The sequence below is a fragment of the Myiozetetes cayanensis genome, unplaced genomic scaffold (assembly GCF_022539395.1).
Source record: "Myiozetetes cayanensis isolate MyiCay16 unplaced genomic scaffold, myiCay2020 scf3, whole genome shotgun sequence".
Lineage (NCBI taxonomy): Eukaryota > Metazoa > Chordata > Aves > Passeriformes > Tyrannidae > Myiozetetes > Myiozetetes cayanensis.
This window is the reverse complement of record NW_026087521.1, coordinates 70,838,154-70,855,841: the sequence shown is the minus strand read 5'-3', so window position 1 is coordinate 70,855,841 and position 17,688 is coordinate 70,838,154. Positions and strand designations below refer to the sequence as shown.

At 41.4% G+C, this 17,688-nt stretch overlaps 1 protein-coding gene across 2 annotated transcripts; it reads left to right on the top strand.

Annotated features, from left to right (window-relative positions):
* Positions 1-323: 323 nt before the first annotated feature.
* Positions 324-16,549, top strand: INTS13 (integrator complex subunit 13). Of its 2 annotated transcripts, XM_050324812.1 has the most exons (18): positions 324-479; positions 1,722-1,953; positions 2,351-2,425; positions 3,376-3,578; positions 3,765-3,845; positions 5,140-5,230; positions 6,794-6,922; positions 7,083-7,106; positions 8,561-8,645; positions 9,857-9,946; positions 10,481-10,570; positions 11,315-11,493; positions 12,238-12,408; positions 12,733-12,887; positions 13,682-13,912; positions 14,681-14,820; positions 15,174-15,309; positions 15,835-16,549. In XM_050324812.1, the coding sequence occupies exons 2-18, from the start codon at positions 1,729-1,731 to the stop codon at positions 15,872-15,874; spliced, it is 2,145 nt and encodes a 714-aa protein (XP_050180769.1). In that variant the 5' UTR covers positions 324-479; positions 1,722-1,728; the 3' UTR covers positions 15,875-16,549. The 2 variants fall into 2 exon arrangements, with proteins under 2 accessions (XP_050180769.1, XP_050180770.1); XM_050324813.1 differs by lacking the exon at positions 7,083-7,106.
* The last annotated feature ends 1,139 nt before the right edge of the window (positions 16,550-17,688 follow it).

Below are 17,688 nucleotides of genomic sequence, written 5' to 3'. Positions count from 1 at the left end.
GGATCGGGACAAGGATCGGGATCGGCACGAGGAGCGGGAGCGGCGCGGGGAGCGGGGCCGGGCGCGGCCTCGGCATGTCGGGCGAGTGACCCCCGGCCCGGCCCGGCCCAGCCCAGCGCGGGCGCTGCCGCCGGCGGAGCCGCGGTGCCGGCGGCGCCGGTGGCCGCGCGGGGCCCCCGCGGGCTGCGGGGAGGGCGGAGCGGGGGGGGCTCCGGCCGCCTCTGCCTCCCCCGCGGGCGCCGGGCGCGCCGAGCCGAGCCGGGCCCCGCGGGCCCCGCCGAGCCGCCCGCGCAGGGCGAGCAGGGCTCCGCCGCATGGAGGGCGCCCGGCCGGAGGCGCCCGCGCCCGGCCCCGTCTAGGGCGGCCCGCGGGGCTCGTCCCTCCTCCGCCTCCTCCTCCGCCGAGCGGGGCCGCGGCCGCGCCCGGGCGCGCCGGGGAGCGGGAGCGGGGCTGCTGCACCACAGGAGGAGCCGGCCCAGGTGAGCAGCGGGCACGAACCTGCCCCTCGGGCAGCCCCCGCCGAGGGCGAGCTGCGGCCCCGGCCTTGAGTTGTGTGGCCCTCGTTGCGTTGGTGTTTTAGATTCGGGTGTTTTTTTTTTAATGTGGGGTTTTTTTGAGGGGGTCGTGTGTTGTGAACTCAGCAGAATTACGTGGAAAAATGGGTAGCTGTGTTGGAAACCGATAAGCGTGTCGGTGGCGCCCCGCGGCAGGACGGGGGGCGATGGGAACACGGAAGGTTCCCCCTCAGCACCAGCAGGAGCTGCTTTACCCTGAGCCCTGGAACAGCTGCCCGGGGAATCTCCCTCTGTGGAAACATTCCAGCCCCACCTGGACGCGTCCCTGTGACCCTGCCCCGGTGGACTGGGTGGTCTCCAGAGGGGCCTCCCAACCCCAGCCGTTCTGGGCTTCCCCGAAACCTTGTGGAAACCTCTGGAAGCTGCGTGCATGTGATGGGAAGCGCGTGGTTGGAGTTCGGTGCTCTTGACTAGTCTAAGCTTAGTTTTCATACGTAATTTGGGTCCCTGGGCAGAGGTGTCCAAACCTAGCACGAGGGTCTGATGCTCTTCCAGAGGTATTTCTCTCAGTTGAGCTGTGGGAGAGGAAAACCCAGGCTGTGGATTTGGAACAGGATGGCTGGGAAGAACGCAAGGAGAGATCTTTTAAGCCTTGCTAGATAAGAAACATTTACACTGAGATTTCACTCTTGGTGTATTTGTCAGTCAGAGACTGAAGTACAGATGCAAATACGAGTTTAAGAAAAAATCAAGATGTGTTTAGCAAAGTAAAGGCTGAAATAAATCACTTTAAAATCTGATTGTGCTACTTCAAGTTCTGTAAAGCTTAATCATAAGTTGTGTTTTTTTCCATGTAACCTTTTTTTAGGAAATAAGCTTTCAGTAGGAAGCAGTTGCTGCTTGATTTTTTTTATTTTTTTTATTTTTTTATTTTAACTAGGGAAGTGGGGAGGGCAATGCTGTGAATTCTTGTTGCCTTCTCAGCAGTATAATCTTTTTTTCTGCTTTTTTTCCTCCTGAGAAAAAGTCGTTAGAAACCTTGTCTGCTGAATATGGACTGGAGTTCTAGAGAAATGTTTGTCTCCATGTAAATAGGTTCTTAAAGTGGGGGTTTTTGTGGTTTTTAAAAGCACTGAAGAGTTCTGTCAAAGTTATAACGGAATCATGGACAGTTTCTCCCTGACTTTGATGCCTTCTTTCTTTCAGGAAGAAAATGAAAATATTTTCTGAGTCTCATAAAACTGTTTTCGTGGTGGATCACTGCCCCTACATGGCAGAATCATGCAGGCAACACGTTGAATTCGACATGCTGGTGAAGAACAGGACCCAGGGAATTATCCCTCTGGCACCCATCTCCAAGTCCCTCTGGACCTGCTCCGTGGAATCATCCATGGAGTACTGCAGAATAATGTATGATATCTTCCCTTTCAAGAAACTGGTGAGTTCTTGCAGCCTTCTTGATACTCTGAGGAATATGTTTTATTTTGAAGTGGTTTTAAATCTCTTAACTGTTGGTTAGATTGAAATGTGAAATGTAAGTTATTATTTTAAAGTTTTTCCTGCTGTGTTGTACTGGACATTTACCTCGTGAGGCACTGTGAGAGTCCTTGGAGAATGATGTGCAGTATTGCAGTGTTTTATTTTATTTTCTGCTGAAAATATTGCTTGATTATTGACATCCTTAATAACCTGCAGTTCTGGTTTGGTGCAGAGACTGGCTTTGTGTTTTAAAAATATCAGCAAAAAGGAGTGTAATTCGTGTTTGTTTGGATTTGGGGAAGTAACACTGTAATGGCTGTTACCTCACAGGTGATTTTATTTTCTGATCCTTTCAGGTGAACTTCATTGTGAGTGATTCTGGGGCTCATGTCTTGAATTCTTGGACTCAAGAAGATCAGAACTTGCAGGAGGTATGGTTTGCAGCTGGTCTTTTGTAGGTGTAGCTGAATTGTGGAATAAATAGCAACATTTTATTACATTTATGACAATAACTCTGGTTAATTAAAATATTGGTGGGTCTGGCCTGAAGTTGTTGCATAACAATTTCAAGGCTGGATTACCCTACAAAATTTTAAGAGTCTTTCACTATAGATTTACATATTAAAATAAATAATATGAAATTACCTATGTATTTCTTCTGTGATTTCATGCTACTTATTAAATTTCTTCTTTTTTTTTTAAAATTTGCATGATAGGCAAATAAACCTGTAAGTTCATCATAATACACACACAGAAAATAAACACAAACCATGAGATGCAGCTGATTTTTATTTTTTTTCCCCAGCCAACAAGAACATTGGTTTGAGGCTTAAAAAAAAAAACACAAACCAAAAAAGTCACACAAATAGAGAACAAAATCAAATCCCAAATCAAACCAAAACAACAAGAAGAACAATCAAAGACAAACAACGAAAAAAAACCCAAATCAAACCATTGGAAACATTAATTGTAACTGTCCTCTCTGTTATCAAATTGTTTCGTACTGAAAGGGGCTCATCCTCTGGAAAACTTACATAGGGGAGGAACTGAAATTCGAAATTCTCAGGAATTAAAGGCAAAATGGCAACTTCAATAACGCTGGGGTGTCTTTCAGGTACTGGATAAAACTTGTGATTATAAGCAGGTATAATAAATGTAAATAAATGAGGATATTACATTCTCAAGGCTCAGTAACAATGAGTAAATTGAATTGCAGAGGGTGATTTACGATGTTTCCCAGAAGGGCCACCAACATCAAGTGCTGATTTCTCATCCTGTCCCTTCATCTCCCGACAACATTAATTGGCACGTCCAAGTGCTGACATTCCAGCTGGGTGCCCAGGACATTCCGGTGCTCATTTCTTTCCCTGTTTCCCACCAGCTGATGGCAGCCCTGGCAGCTGTGGGGCCCCCAAACCCCCGGGCAGACCCCGAGTGCTGCAGCATCCTGCACGGGCTGGTGGCGGCGGTGGAGGCCCTGTGCAAGATCACCGAGTACCAGCACGAGGCCCGCACCAGCCTCCTGGAGAACGCCGAGCGCGTGGGCAACCGCGGCAGGATCATCTGCATCACCAACGCCAAGAGGTCTGGGGGGTCCTGGGGGCGCTGTGGGATCGGGGCCTGCCACCCTCAGAGAGTCAGCTCAGTGTTTGGGTGCCTTTGCCCTGCTGGAGGTGTCGTTTGTGGAGGGCTGGAGGGAGGGGAGTGCTCGCACTCTGAGCTGGAGGATGGATGGTCTGGCACTGAAAGGAATTCCTGGTGTTTTTCCAGTGACAGCCACGTTCGGATGCTGGAGGATTGTGTTCAGGAGACCATCCACGAGCATAACAAGCTGGCAGCCAACTCTGACCAGTGAGTACTGCTTTTTACACTCTTACTGTTATTATTGACCACTGGGTATTGCTTTTACACACATTATTATAATCATCATTACTACTATTATTACTAATATTACTATTGACCACTGAGTATTGCTTGTTACAGACATTATTATTATTATCATTATTATTATTACTAATATTACTATTAACCAGTGGTATTGCTTTTTACACACTTTCATTATTATTATTATTATTGTGATTCTTTTGCTTTTCACACACTTATTATCATGATTGTCATTATTATTATTATAACTATTATTATTATCATTATTATTGTAATAACCCATATCGTCATCCTTATTGTCTATTGATATTATCAGTAATTGCTAATATTTCTTTTTCTTGTGTAAAAATATATATTCAATATATACTAATATGTTATAAATATGTATTAACCTATAACTTTTTAAAAAATGTATTTTGGGGCTTAAATATATTTGTATACATATATTAAAAATGTTTTTGTATTTATAAATAATATAATAAATCAGTAATAATATTAATATATTTAAATATATTGTGTGTATTTTATATAAATATAAAACACATAAATATATCAAAATAAGACATATAATTACATTGAAATATGTAAGTAATGTATAAAGTATAACTATGTGTTAATATTAATAAATACATGAATATGCTACTAAAATATTATTTATATTATTGTTATTACTATTAGTTATATTTATTAAGAGAAACTTAACTGAGTTTTTCTCACCCTGCACATGCCTGGCATATCCTCCATGAAATGTGCATTTATTTTTTTTTTTAATAAAGGAAATCCAGGTAAAGTCCAGGGAATCAGGTTCTGAGTCCACTGGAAAGACAGAAAAATGGTCTCATTATTGTAGGTAGAGATGTGGAACAATGTCCTGATCTTCCCAAACTTCTAGCCACATTAGAATATAATCTAATAATAGTAATAATACCTATCTGGATTATTTGGGTAGTTGTTTCCATGTTCATGGGATCCCTTATTAACACCCACCCTTGGAGGCACAAATCCCCTTTAGTGGCACTTTTCAGCTGGGAAAAGCTGGCCAAGGTTGCCCCAGTGATCTGTCCAAAAAAGAAACACACACTGCTGGAGCACCTGAAGAGCCACAAATGTTATTTTTGTTCTGATAAAAATCATTAGTGTAACCTCGTTTCTACCCCTGGTTTCTACAGGGTGCTTTCAGAAAGAGCACGTTGTTCATACATGTTTATAAATCAGAATGGATTTCATTTCTAGGCTGAACAAAATGTGTTTTATTTTCCAGTCTAATGCAGATTCAGAAGTGTGAGCTGGTGTTGATCCACACCTACCCCGTTGGAGAAGACAGCCTGGTTTCAGATCGTCCTAAAAAAGAGGTGAGGAGCAGAAACAGAGAAAATGTCACCCAAGATGAACCATCTCAGACTTTGTGCCAGTTATTCTCAGTTGTTCAGCACCAAAACCACGTGTGGTGGTTGTTGGAAACCAAGTACATACAAAATATTCAGTAATATATTCCTCAGTTTACTCTGCATTTTACTGTGCTGTTTAAGAATGAGAAAAGACACAAGAAAACAAGTTTTCTCAATGGGAAAGGCATCTAGTCCTGCATGTTATTTATTAAATAAAAAGGACTGTAGCAGCTGCCTTCCTGAGATTCTTTTCTACAAACCTCTGCTGTAGTTGTGCTAAAAAAAGAAAAAATTAACAGGAGACAATAAACTGAATTTTAATTCCCTCTGTAAGGCAGTCACTGGGTTTGGAGATTTTTTTTTTGGTTGACTGGGATTTTTTATTTTTTGGGTTTTTTAAATTTTTATCATTATTGTTTTTGGGGAGGTGATTGTTGTGGGGTGTTTTTTTGTTAATTTTTTTGTTTGGTTTGATTTTTTGGGGTTTTTTGCTTTTTTTTTTGGTTTGATTTTGGTTTTGGGGAGGTTTTGGTTGGTTTCGGTTTGATTTTTTTTGTTGTTTTGTTCTGGTTTTGGGGGCTTTGGTTTTCTTGTTTTGGTTTGGTTGTTTTGGTCTTGTTTGGTTTGTTTTGGGATTTTCTTGTTTGGGGTTTTGTGCTTTTTTTGTGCCTTTTTTGGTGCTTTTTTGGTACCTTTTTGGGGGCTTTTTTGGGGGCTTTTTTTTGGGGCTTTTTTTTGAGGCTTTTTGGGGCTTTTTTTGGGAGCTTTTTTGGGGCTTTTTGGGGGCTTTTTTGGGGGCTTTTTTGGTGGGCTTTTTGGGGGCTTTTTGGGGGCTTTTTTGGGGCTTTTTTGGGGCTTTTTTGGTGCTTTTTTGGTGCCTTTTTGGTACCTTTTTTTGGTGCTTTTTTGGTGCTTTTTTTTGGTGCTTTTTTTTGGTGCTTTTTTTTGGTGCTTTTTTTTGGTGCTTTTTTTTTGGTGCTTTTTTTTTGGTGCCTTTTTTTTGGTGCCTTTTTTTTGGTGCTTTTTTTTGGTGCTTTTTTGATGTTTAGTTGGGGGTTTTTTTTGTAGGTTTTTTTGTCTTTTTAAGCCCTAACCCAGTGTTTTTTTGTCTGAGGAAAAATCAGATACATCTCATGGCTTGTGTTTGTTTTCTGTATATTTATATATATATATGATGCACTTACAGGTCCATATATAAAAACTCCTTTACTCCTGTTACTCAGTAGCTAAAAGAAAGAAAAATCCTAATTAACAATTAATGATCAAGATTTTCTTAGCACTCCTAAATTTTTTCCACCCATTTGCAGTAACTGCATCTGGAGCAAGTGGCATAACCTCAACATTCTGAATTAGGAATAATTTCTGCTTCTTCCTTGTTGTTTCCCTTGCTGTGGGTTTTTTGAGTGGGAGTTTTTCCCCTCTCCCCCCAAACTCAGCAGTGTAAATACTTATTTTATGAGTTTGGAATGAACTGTTCCATGATATCAGAGCCTAATCCAGGAATTCCACGTGTCCCTTTTGTTCCAGCTCTCACCTGTCCTGACCAGTGAGGTGCACAGTGTCCGTGCAGGGAGGCATTTGGCCACAAAACTGAATCTTTTAGTGCAACAACACTTTGATTTGGCTTCAACTACCATCACAAACATCCCCATGAAGGTAATGTTGTGTCTACAGCTTTGTGTGAACTTGCTGCATCACTTCTAAATTTGTTTGAAAACTTTTTGATGTTCATTTGAATTGAATTTTTACATTGTTTTTCTCTCCATGTCATGTTTTCTGTTTTGTTTTTGTTTTGTTTTGTTTTTTATTTTATTAGCCCACATTCAATGTCTGTGACCAGGTTAGTAAAAATCAAGAAGGGGGAAATAAAAAAAAAAATTAAAAAATTAAAGAAGGATCACAGAACAAAAAAGTTGTATTGCTGAACCTCAATTTTTGATCTGGCAATACAAGTTGTTGTTTCAGTTCCGTTTGTGTTGCTTTATATAAAAATATAATCTTATTTACCTCAGATTAATTTGTCTGTGATTCTTTTGTCTTTTCCTAGTTGTGTTTAGATATTCTTGACCCTTGTGCATTCTAGTGGCATAGTGAGTCTCTTTTTTCCTCTGTTTCATTACCACGCCCACCCAACATAAAGGTGTTTGTAACTGAGAGCTGGGTTGTGATTAAGGCTTTTCCAGTAGGATTTCCAGTTTGAAGAAGGATAGAGCTGGTTAAGAGACATATTAAATTAAACATCCTGTGGTAAAACTCGTTTATGTCCCTATTTTAATGTTTTTTGCAACTGAGAATGTCAAGGATTGAGTTTACAGCCATTTTCTGAGCAGGCAGCAAGAGAAATTTCAATCAGGAGTGTCAGTATTCAAACAAACAAAAAGGGCAGGGGCAGGTACCTTCCACGATTAAAAAAACCCATTACCTTCTCACACACTCAGTCAGCAATTGCACCTTGGAAAACTAGCAGCATTGTATGGATTTTACAAGCTAAACCATGATATTAAAATTATTCTCACAGCTTTAATGAAACTTTGAACATGGGGCACGGCACCAACGTGACTTAAGTTTGCAAATACCTTGTCTGGAACTTTCTGACCTGTGTGCTGCTGTTATGCCTCTCCCTTCTGCCTTTGTCCTTATAGTGATAGACTATGTTGGGTTCTCTGTGGTTTATTTTTCTCTTTTTTTTTTAAATTTTATTTATGTTTTTAAACTTGGAATAAATTACCGAACTTACTGTTCTGTTCTTGCGAGTCCTCTGTGGCTGTTTAAAGATGCAGTGTCCTCTGTGCAGAACCACATTTTGAAGTTGTGAAAGTGTAAAGGGGTGCACTCTTAGATCTTTTTTAAGTGGAAGGAAATGATAAGAAGTTCAAAGTGTGGGTTTTGGCTTGGATTCTTGAGATGTTTAATTATGAACAGTAATTGTGACTCTGCCCTGCAGTGACTGTTCGTTGCTCAGAAAGCTGTAACTGCTGGTGATATCCAACATTATCGTAGTTTTACTTCCCTAATTTAAATAAAGCCTAATTGTTTACCTCTTTTGCACTATGCACACCTGTAAAAAGAGGAATAAAAAAAAAAAAGGAGGAAAAGCAGGTGGCTGCACCTTCAAACAGCTCAGAGAGCAAATGGTTTCCTCAGCCTTGCAATCCCATTGTTGTCTGAGGCGCTTTGGAGACCTTGTTTTGTTTCCTTCTGCAGTGAAAGGGAAATGTAGAATGATTCTTTTATGAGAGGGTGGCTTCTAGCTGAAAGAATTACATTCCTTCTTTCTGCCTTTCTGTTTTAAAGGAAGAACAACATGCTAACACATCAGCCAACTATGATGTGGAGCTGCTTCATCACAAAGAGGCACACGTTGACTTTTTAAAGAGTGGTGAGTGGAAATTGCCCTCCAAAGGTGGCTTTGGGGCAGCCACCCGGAATTATTCACAAACAAAGGTTGGGAGCTTCAAATCCATGGAAATCTCAGGCTCGAGGAGCAGATTCTTCCATTCCTTGCAACCCAAAAAACTTCCTTTGTAGTGTTGGCATTGGGGTTTTACTCGTTTTTGGCATGTTTTAATACAGTAATAAGGACGTGGCAGTGGAAAAGCAGGTCACATTCACACATGTTCAGGATGTTTCTGTGAGATTTGAAATACCTCCTATTTTCTTTCTGAAATTTGGAATTCTTACCCAATATTCCTCTGCAGTGAATTTTAAATAACTCAACCCGAGGTTAGAAAAACATGACACTAAGCCTTATGCAAAATTATTTTATAGAGGAAACAGTGCTTGATGTAAGATTTTGTTAAGAAATCAGATTAGAACTTCTGTATTAGTGGAATTAAAAGTCCTGTGGTCCATAAATGACCATTTTGGGGAGCTGGTGCCTTTTTTCCTCTTAAGGGGATTATCATTACTTTGAGGAAAAGAAGGAACTCCTCTGTCATCTGTCCCCCATACTTTAGTGGAGTGTAGGATTAAAGATTGATGGAAAAGAATACAGTGTCACAGTAATGATTTGGGACTCACCTGAATTTGTGTTAAGATGTTGGAAAGCTTCGAGTTTTATTGGAAGGGCTCAGGAGGAGTTTTGTAATAACTTCTGCAGGTTAATAAGCACATCAAACTAATCTTTCATGTGTAAATGTCTGATATGAAATAAAACTTAACTTGTAAGATTAGACTCGACCCTACCCACTTTTTTGCCAGCCCAGCAGTGTTGCCTGGTGATGTCCATGTTTTTCCTTCCAAATATTGTGGATTTGGGCCTCTTCAGGGACTCTGTAATTCTGAAACTTGATGCACAACTCAGTTAATTCTTTCCTGAGGCGACATGAGCCAAAGATCATAAAGACTCTCAAAGCCCACTGGAAGAACTGTAGTTTATTGTAAAAGAGTATTGATAATGTCTAATTTAAGGCCTTCAGGTGGCTTTTGCAAGACCAGTGAGCCCTTGCATGAAGGGATTTTAGTAATAAAACATGTCTGGTCAGGACATGCTCACGTTCATGTGTGTTTTATACCTTAAAAGTTCAGAGCTGTTCAGCTGCAATGAAGGAAAGGTGGTGGATCAGCCCCTTTGTCTGCCTCTCTCTGCAGGTGATAATCACGTGGGTGGCAATAGCAGGGAAGGCACTTTCAAAGAAACTGTGACGTTGAAGTGGTGCACCCCTCGGACAAACAGTGTGGGTAGGTAGCCTGGAACCTTCCAGAGCTGGGTTTGAGCTGGTGCTCAGCCCTGTCCCCCTCTGTGCCCTTTTAAGCTTTATAAGGAAACTAAATGTATGCAATGATAGTATCAGTCCCTCTATCTATTTTCTGATCTGACTGAGGGAGAGATCTCTGCCTACATCTGAGTAAGGGAGGGAAAGGGAATTCCTGAGGTAACACAGGAATCCCCTGGAGACTGTTAGCAATAAATGCTGACTCACTGAGCCAGCAAGTCAAAAATACAGATAAGAGGAATAAGAGCGGGCAAAACTGTACAGGGAAATACATCAGGGGATAAAGAGCTGAGGGGGACTGGGAATCCTCCCAGTGAACCATTCCAAGGAGGTGGTGAAGGGAGCAGGCTTTGAGATTGAGAGGCACCCAGACTTTCTAGTTCTGCTGCTGGTTGTGAACTGACTTCCTCCTCCTTCCTTCCTTTTATTTTGTGGGTTGTTTTTCCTGTCTGTGGAATGACACTCAACCTCTCTGCTCACTTCTGTGTTTGTTTTTCAGAGCTGCACTATTGCACTGGAGCATACAGAATTTCACCAGTAGATGTAAATAGCAGACCTTCTTCATGCCTTACAAACTTCCTCCTCAATGGTAAATTTGTGTCCTTGGTTATTTATTTCATGTTTTAATTTTCAATGCTGCAGTTAGAGCACGGAGCACATGTTGGTTTGTGCATCAGTAAATGTCTACATACTGTAAAAATACCAAGCTTATTGTAACATGTCCTGTAAGTAAGAGAAGAAAGTTGTTAAATGTCCTGAAAAGCAAATAGAATAGTTCTGAAACTTCAAGATGGGAGAAAAGAAGTAAAGAAGGAGCAAGTATTAAAATCAATGTTGGTGTGTTTGCAAGCAAAATTGCATTACAAACATCCTTTCAGTGGAATGTTTTCTTCAGTCAAGCCACTTGAGTGTCTAAATGTGCAGTGGTTTCCTTAAAAACGATATTTTCATGTATTTTTCTCTTAAGATTCTATAACGAAAAAGTGTTTTGATTAATAAAAATGGTTAGAAGCAAAATTAACAGCACATTTCAGATATTTTTGCTGTTTTTACTCCCTCATAACGAGCAGCTTATTTGGAAAAATGCCCCCTTTTATGCACAGTTTATTTTCCTGGAAACAAGGCAAAGGAAGTTTTATTGCTCTGTCTCCAAAAAACTACATCCATCTCCAAGCACTGACAGCGGGTATCAACTGATGCCTTTACACTCAAGTGGTTACTTTATTACTTCTTGGAAGTTGCTTTTAATGAGGGGGTTTCACACCTATTTCTGTAGCTTTAATTCAAAAATTCAAAAGCAGCAACTGATAAAACCCATCCCGGTTCCCAACAGGTCGCTCGGTTTTGTTGGAGCAGCCACGCAAGTCTGGCTCCAAAGTCATCAGCCACATGCTCAGCAGCCATGGGGGGGAAATCTTCTTGCATGTTTTAAGCAGCTCCAGGTCAATTCTGGAAGATCCCCCTTCAATTAGTGAAGGGTGTGGCGGAAGAGTCACTGACTACAGGATTACAGTAAGTTTTGTTCTTTTTTTTTTTTTAATCTTCTGAACCGTTGCTCCTCTTGCCCATCGCAGTGGGTGGGTGAAGGAAGCCTTGGAGCACCTTCTGGAGAGCTGGAGCCAAACTTTGTGCTGCTGATAGATACCTGATACAAAGCAGTACATCTGCTGGTTGCTCTGCTTCGTGAAACACTTGCTGTGTCAAAGAAGGACTCGCCTCTTGTGCAGCCTGAGTGTTTGCATTTGTCCTGGGTCTGGAGTTAACATTTGTCATGGCAAATTCTTCCTTGGGGGTGGGATACACGTAGGGCTGTCTCCCAGTTGTTGTCAGAAGGATAGATTGCACAGGAATGGTTTGTACAGTAAATAGAAAAGGTGAAATTGTCAACTTTGAGCCCTGATGCAGAGCAGACGATCAGCTGGCGTTAATTTTGCATTTCCATTATTATTTTCCACATAGCCTTTATATCTCTTGTAAACAAGCAGAAGTGGCCTCTGGAAAAATACAGTATAACTCTCACCATCCATGAAATACCTTGCAGATCCAGAAGGCCTCCTCCTGGATGTTTAACCCCTGTTTCTGTGCCACTGTTTTTGTGTTCACCCTGATAATTGTTCCACGTGAAAGCTGGAAAAGGGCTCAGGTTGGCAGGGCCAGGGAGAGCAGAGGGGGTGGTGCAGGTTAGTGATAAACCCATTCAGTGAAAGTTCCTGTGTTAGAGAAATGCCTAATTGTATCTTGTTTGGTTATCATTAGGATTTTGGTGAATTTATGAGGGAAAACCGATTAACTCCTTTTCTAGAGCCCAGATATAAGATCGATGGAAGTCTTGAAATTCCATTGGAACGTGCAAAAGATCAGTTAGAGAAACACACTCGTTACTGGCCTATGATTATTTCTCAGACCACCATCTTCAACATGCAAGCTGTAAGTAACCTTTTGGTCTCTTCTAGATTAAGTTTCACCTTGCCACTTGGTGAATTATTAGCTCTGTTTTCATGATAAATCCCCACAAAAATCGGTTTATTTTTGCTGGCATGCTCTGTATTTAATGCAGCAGATCATTGGGATGCCATCTAAGTGGGGGTGGAATGTTTGAGCTGGGTCAAGAAAAACACACATCTATTTAGACCTGCTCAGAGTTACTGCTAAATTTAGGAGAAGAAGTTGGGATTATGTTGTGTGTTCCATGGTTCCACTGCCTTTCATTTACACACAGATTGTCTCACTGGCTTCTCTTTTGCCTTGCAGGTGGTGCCATTGGCCAGCGTGATTGTAAAGGAGGCAATGACTGATGAGGATGTTCTGAACTGTCAAAAAACAATTTACAATTTGGTTGACATGGAGAGGAAAAATGACCCACTGCCCATTTCAACAGTTGGTACCAGAGGAAAGGGTCCAAAGAGGTGACATGCATCTCTCTCTTTGTTCGTGCTGGACTTCTGTTAGAAATACTTCATTGTTTTCATACCAGATTTTCAAAATATAGCCAGAAATAATATATAGTAAACTTAAATGTTGTGTCTGCTGTGAATCCTTTGCCTGTGTCATTGAGGGGCTGTCACAGCACTGTATGTTGGGGAAAAGAACTCCCATCAATTTATTACCCAAGGACTTTAAAGTGTGCTAAAAAATGTGAAATAAGAGGTAGTCATTGTGATGGATACAAATTGGACAAAGTGGAATTATTTCCCATTAAAAAAAGGAAAACTTAAGCATGTTATAAACAATGCTTTCAAATTGGGACATGTTAAAATACCCCAAGCCTTTTGAAACAGTTACTTTAAATATGGGCTGAAAAGACATTAAGATACAGATTTGCCCACAGGACTGGAAGTTATTTACAGTCCTTATTTCTTAATCCACAGAATTTAATAATAATTCATTTGCATGTCAGTACATAACACTGCATATTTAGCAGGCACCTGAGAGGTTTCAGAAGTGCCTTTTGGCAGTGAGAGCTGGTGAAAACTGTGATGTCAGTGGACAGAAGTCATTTCAGTTTAAACTTGGCTCTGGGTGTTAATTGGGAAACGCGGAATGCAACGTGCAGGTGGACAGACCTCCAGTACAGGAGGACAGGGAATCTATTTGGAGTTAGTTTTGATTTTTGTTTCTCGAGGATCTGCCTTTTCATTCAGTGTGTTCAGTGACTGAGGAAATGCTGAGTGTTCCTTTGCCTTTCCATGGCCTTTCCCAGGGATGAGCAGTACCGGATCATGTGGAACGAGCTGGAGACCCTGGTCCGAGCACACATCAACAACTCTGACAAGCACCAGCGGGTCCTGGAGTGCCTGCTGGCCTGCAGGAGCAAACCCCCCGAGGAGGAGGAGCGCAAGAAAAGGGGCAGGAAGAGGGAAGACAAAGAAGATAAGTCAGAAAAGCTGGGCAAAGACTACGAGTCGGACAAGCCGTGGCAGGAATCAGAGAGGTGCGTTTTCCAAAGTGAAACGAAATCGGGGCGTAATAATTCTCGTTGGTTTGGATCAGTAAATATTAGCAGGCTTGGGAAGTGGACATCTTATTACAGTGGACTTCTGAAATTCCCATATTTTACAGGCAGTGTGGTTCTTGGGCCGGTTGTTGCCCACTTAGCAGGGCCTTTCAGCTTGAGGAGTCGCTGCTCTTGGGTTTTACTGCAACCACACCACCTATTAGACATTAACTGCTTTATAGAAATACAGAGCATGGCTCAAAACTCAGGCAGTTCTCTTCTTTTAAGCTCTAGATAGTTTAGTGTTCAGGTAGGTGAACAGCGTGGATTGATTTGGCTCTGCAGTTGAACATCAGGACTGATGTCCACAGTCCTACTGTCTCTAATTCATGTTGCTGCTTGAGCTTGTCCTAAATGTTAAGGATCTATCAGTCTATTCTGGTTTCCTTCTTTCATACTGTTTTAAAGAAATCAAAAAGCTTAATTTGCATGTGTTTAGTGCATGCTGTGATCATTTCACACAGGAGGACCTTTTCACCTTTATTGCCACCACTCCCTCCTATGACCCTTCATGACTTTCTGTGCATGGTCAAATCCATTCCTACAACTGAAACTTTTAGTTTCAAATGTGGAACAAAAACAGGGACTAGGATGAAAGGGGTTGCTATGGAATGGGTCTGAATTCACCTAGAAAAGGTAACAGGAAATTGTGTGGTATCAAGAATTATGTTGTGCTCAAGCAAATTTTCCTTCCCTCTCCAAAAGGTTAAAAGGTCTTTTGGATCGGGAGAAAGAAGAACTGGCAGAAGCTGAGGTTATCAAAGACTCCCCTGATTCTCCTGAGCCCCCCAACAAAAAGCCTCTGATTACAATGGATGAAATGCCCACAGTTGAAAAGGCAAAAGGTAAGCCAGAAGAAATGCAACATTTATTACGATTTCTTTTAAAGATAGATGGTGTTGCATCAGTCTGCATTTTCTGAAGGAGCGAGGTGAATCATTTTGGAGGTAAAGCTAAGTCAGTTGAGATTCTGCATTTAAAGTAGAGTCCTCCTCATGTGGAACAACTCCTCAGTTGGTATCACTTTGCATGTTTTGTGTTTATTTAGCCTCTTTTATAAGGTTGTTTAATATTAGTGGTTTTGTCACGTACCATAGTCTGTATGTTACTACCATAATCTGTAATTATTTTAAGCCATGATAATGGTTTAAGAATTCAGAAATTAAATCACTTAGACTCTTTTCACTTGCAATTTTAGGGCCAATGTCCTTGCTGTCCTTATGGAGCAACAGAATTAACACTGCCAACTCCAGGAAACACCAGGAATTTATTGGTCGTTTGAACTCTGTCAACAACAAAGCTGAGCTGTACCAACACCTGAAAGAGGAAAACGGGTTTGTATCAGTAAATAAATCACTGCAGAGATTCTTAGTGTGGAGGAGCACTTCAGTTTACAGCATTAGACACTGTTCTTCTGAGGATTAAAATGGATAAATACATTTCTTTGCCCTTAGTGTTGGTGGAGAGCTACAGACCAACCTCTCCATTCTCCAAGGTGCTGGCAGTCAGGGGTCAGTGTGAGAGGGGTGAAGTCCTTGAAACAAACTGCCAAGGCTCATGTTTTCCAGATGGATTCCCTGGTCACATGAATATTCTCCAGCCTTGGGCATATTTTGTCTTTTGGTGAGGTTGATAATGGGTGGCTTTTCAGGGTTGTTGCTGGAATGTTCCTGCACAGGAACCTCTCGGGTGGCTGCTCAGAGAAGTCATAGGAGGAGATAAGATTGTTGGGGCAGGGGAAGGCAGGATGGTCAGTGATGTAAAAAGCAGTTCTGGAAGTCTTTAAGGCTGATAGGTTTCTCCTGAAGCTGCTGATGGCATTTCCAATAACAACCCTCACTCCTTGTTTTGCCTTTCAGAATGGAAACGACGGAAAACGGAAAAACGGGCCGGCAGTGATGGCTTCATTCCGTCCCTCTGGACAAAAACCTGGCCAAACCCCAGAAATATTTAATGCTGGAATTGCTCTTGGTACTGTTTCAATACAATTGTATAGCTCTGGTTGGATTGGTTTTTACCTTTTTTCTATTCCTATTTTTGCTATGAGAGAACAAAATCCGCGTATCACGTGTGCAAACAGGAGCTTGTCCCTCAGTGTTCCCACTCGTGCTTTGGGATGAAGAAAACCCCTGCTCCCATGGACTAAATCAAGGAATCCAAAACATTAGTCAGCTTAAAAGTCCTTTCCCAGAAGTACTGGGTAGTATTTCCAAATCAGTGATTGTTTTAAAAAAAAAAGGGAAAAAAAAATTGGAGTGATTTGTAATAAGCTCGATAACGTTGTTAATTTGTGGTTCATGAAAACTTTTATTTATATGAAACTTCCTCAGGAGTCCAGAATTATGGAAAAGACCTCACACTGAGTCACTGAGCTGAGAAAATGCCAGTCTTGGTTTGCAGTTAAGGGGATGGGAGGGTGAGGGGTTTTACAGATAAAAACTGTTGGTTTTAAAAAACTGTTGACTTTTAAAAAATGGAATGGAAATGGTTTTTAGAAAGCAAGGCCTTTCAGGTTGTTCTGTCGGAGGTAAGGCTTTGTAAGCAAAAGTAAAATAAATTTTTTGCTAATAATTATTTTTCTGATGGAGTGTGCTCTCTAAGACACTGGTGGTTTTAGGTGTGAGCTCTTTGAAGAGATTTAGTCTGAATATGAATGGCTGTGCAATGACAGAGTAGGTTCTTTGAGTAGAGCTGCTTTTTCTCTTATTGGAGAGCAGAATTCTCAGCTGGGAAAACTTCCTAAGCCTGTGATCTAATCCTTTCCAGCCTCTCCAAGTGCCTGAGCTTTCCTCTCATCTGCAGCTGGCTCCTGTAAGCACCTGAAGCTCTCACAGATTCGATATCTCACAGTTTAAGTTGATTTAAGGCGCATCTTTGTGAGATTCTCTGAAACTAAATCAATATATTTGTGTTTCTTTGCCTGAAACTTCACCCGTGCACAGACCTGAACACAAATACCACGGAACTCTGCTTTGCTTACATCAGTATCTGAGCCCCTTTGTTCAGCTGTTCTTGACTCATTTCAGAGGTGATTATTTAGCCTCTGTGATGCAGGTGTGTTTTCTTGCTGTGTGATTTCAGGGCCTTGCATGGTAACACTTTTGATCACATATCAAAGCTGATGTAGCTTTTACAGAAGCAGTGTGTCACTTTTGGAGATCCTGGCCCGAAGACTTTGAATTCCTTTGAATAAAATATTCCTTGAAAATAGGGTGTGCTGGAGCAGCACATCTCTTGATATCCCATGTCAGATGTTCTGATGGAGAAAACTGCCACGGAATTCTTGTTTCTCATAAGTTTTGTGCTGTTGTTAAAATATGTATTTGTTTAGCTTGTTTCCTAACTCCATTTTCCACATTTGAAGCATCTGCCAGGTCAGGCTGTTGAGTGATTAAATGAGCAGGGGGTGACTGTGGGGTTTGTATTTTACAGGCTTGGAGAGTCTTACAGGGACAGGAGATGCTACAAGGGCTGATGTTTCCTGCAGTCATCCTTTGGATTTATATTTTACCACTCTTAGTTCTATGGACTGCAGGTGCAGGGAAGATTTAACTGAGTTTTTAAAGAGTTTACAGGTTAAAACGGGGAGTTGTGGATTAAGCAGTTTAATCCTAGTTAAGTAATTGCAAAATATAGCCCATAATTAAATTATGGATTACATTTTGCACGTGTCAGTCTGTTAAACTGGAAGGATTAAAAAAAAACATGAAAAG

What these genes read in the sequence shown, in the direction of transcription:
- INTS13 (XM_050324812.1), top strand. Translation starts at nt 1,729, where the DNA reads ATGAAAATATTTTCTGAGTCTCATAAAACTGTTTTCGTGGTGGATCAC. An exon ending in CAGATCGTCCTAAAAAAGAG is followed by an intron (nt 5,231 to 6,793) that starts GTGAGGAGCAGA and finishes CTTTTGTTCCAG; the next exon opens with CTCTCACCTGTCCTGACCAG. An exon ending in TACAAACTTCCTCCTCAATG is followed by an intron (nt 10,571 to 11,314) that starts GTAAATTTGTGT and finishes GGTTCCCAACAG; the next exon opens with GTCGCTCGGTTTTGTTGGAG.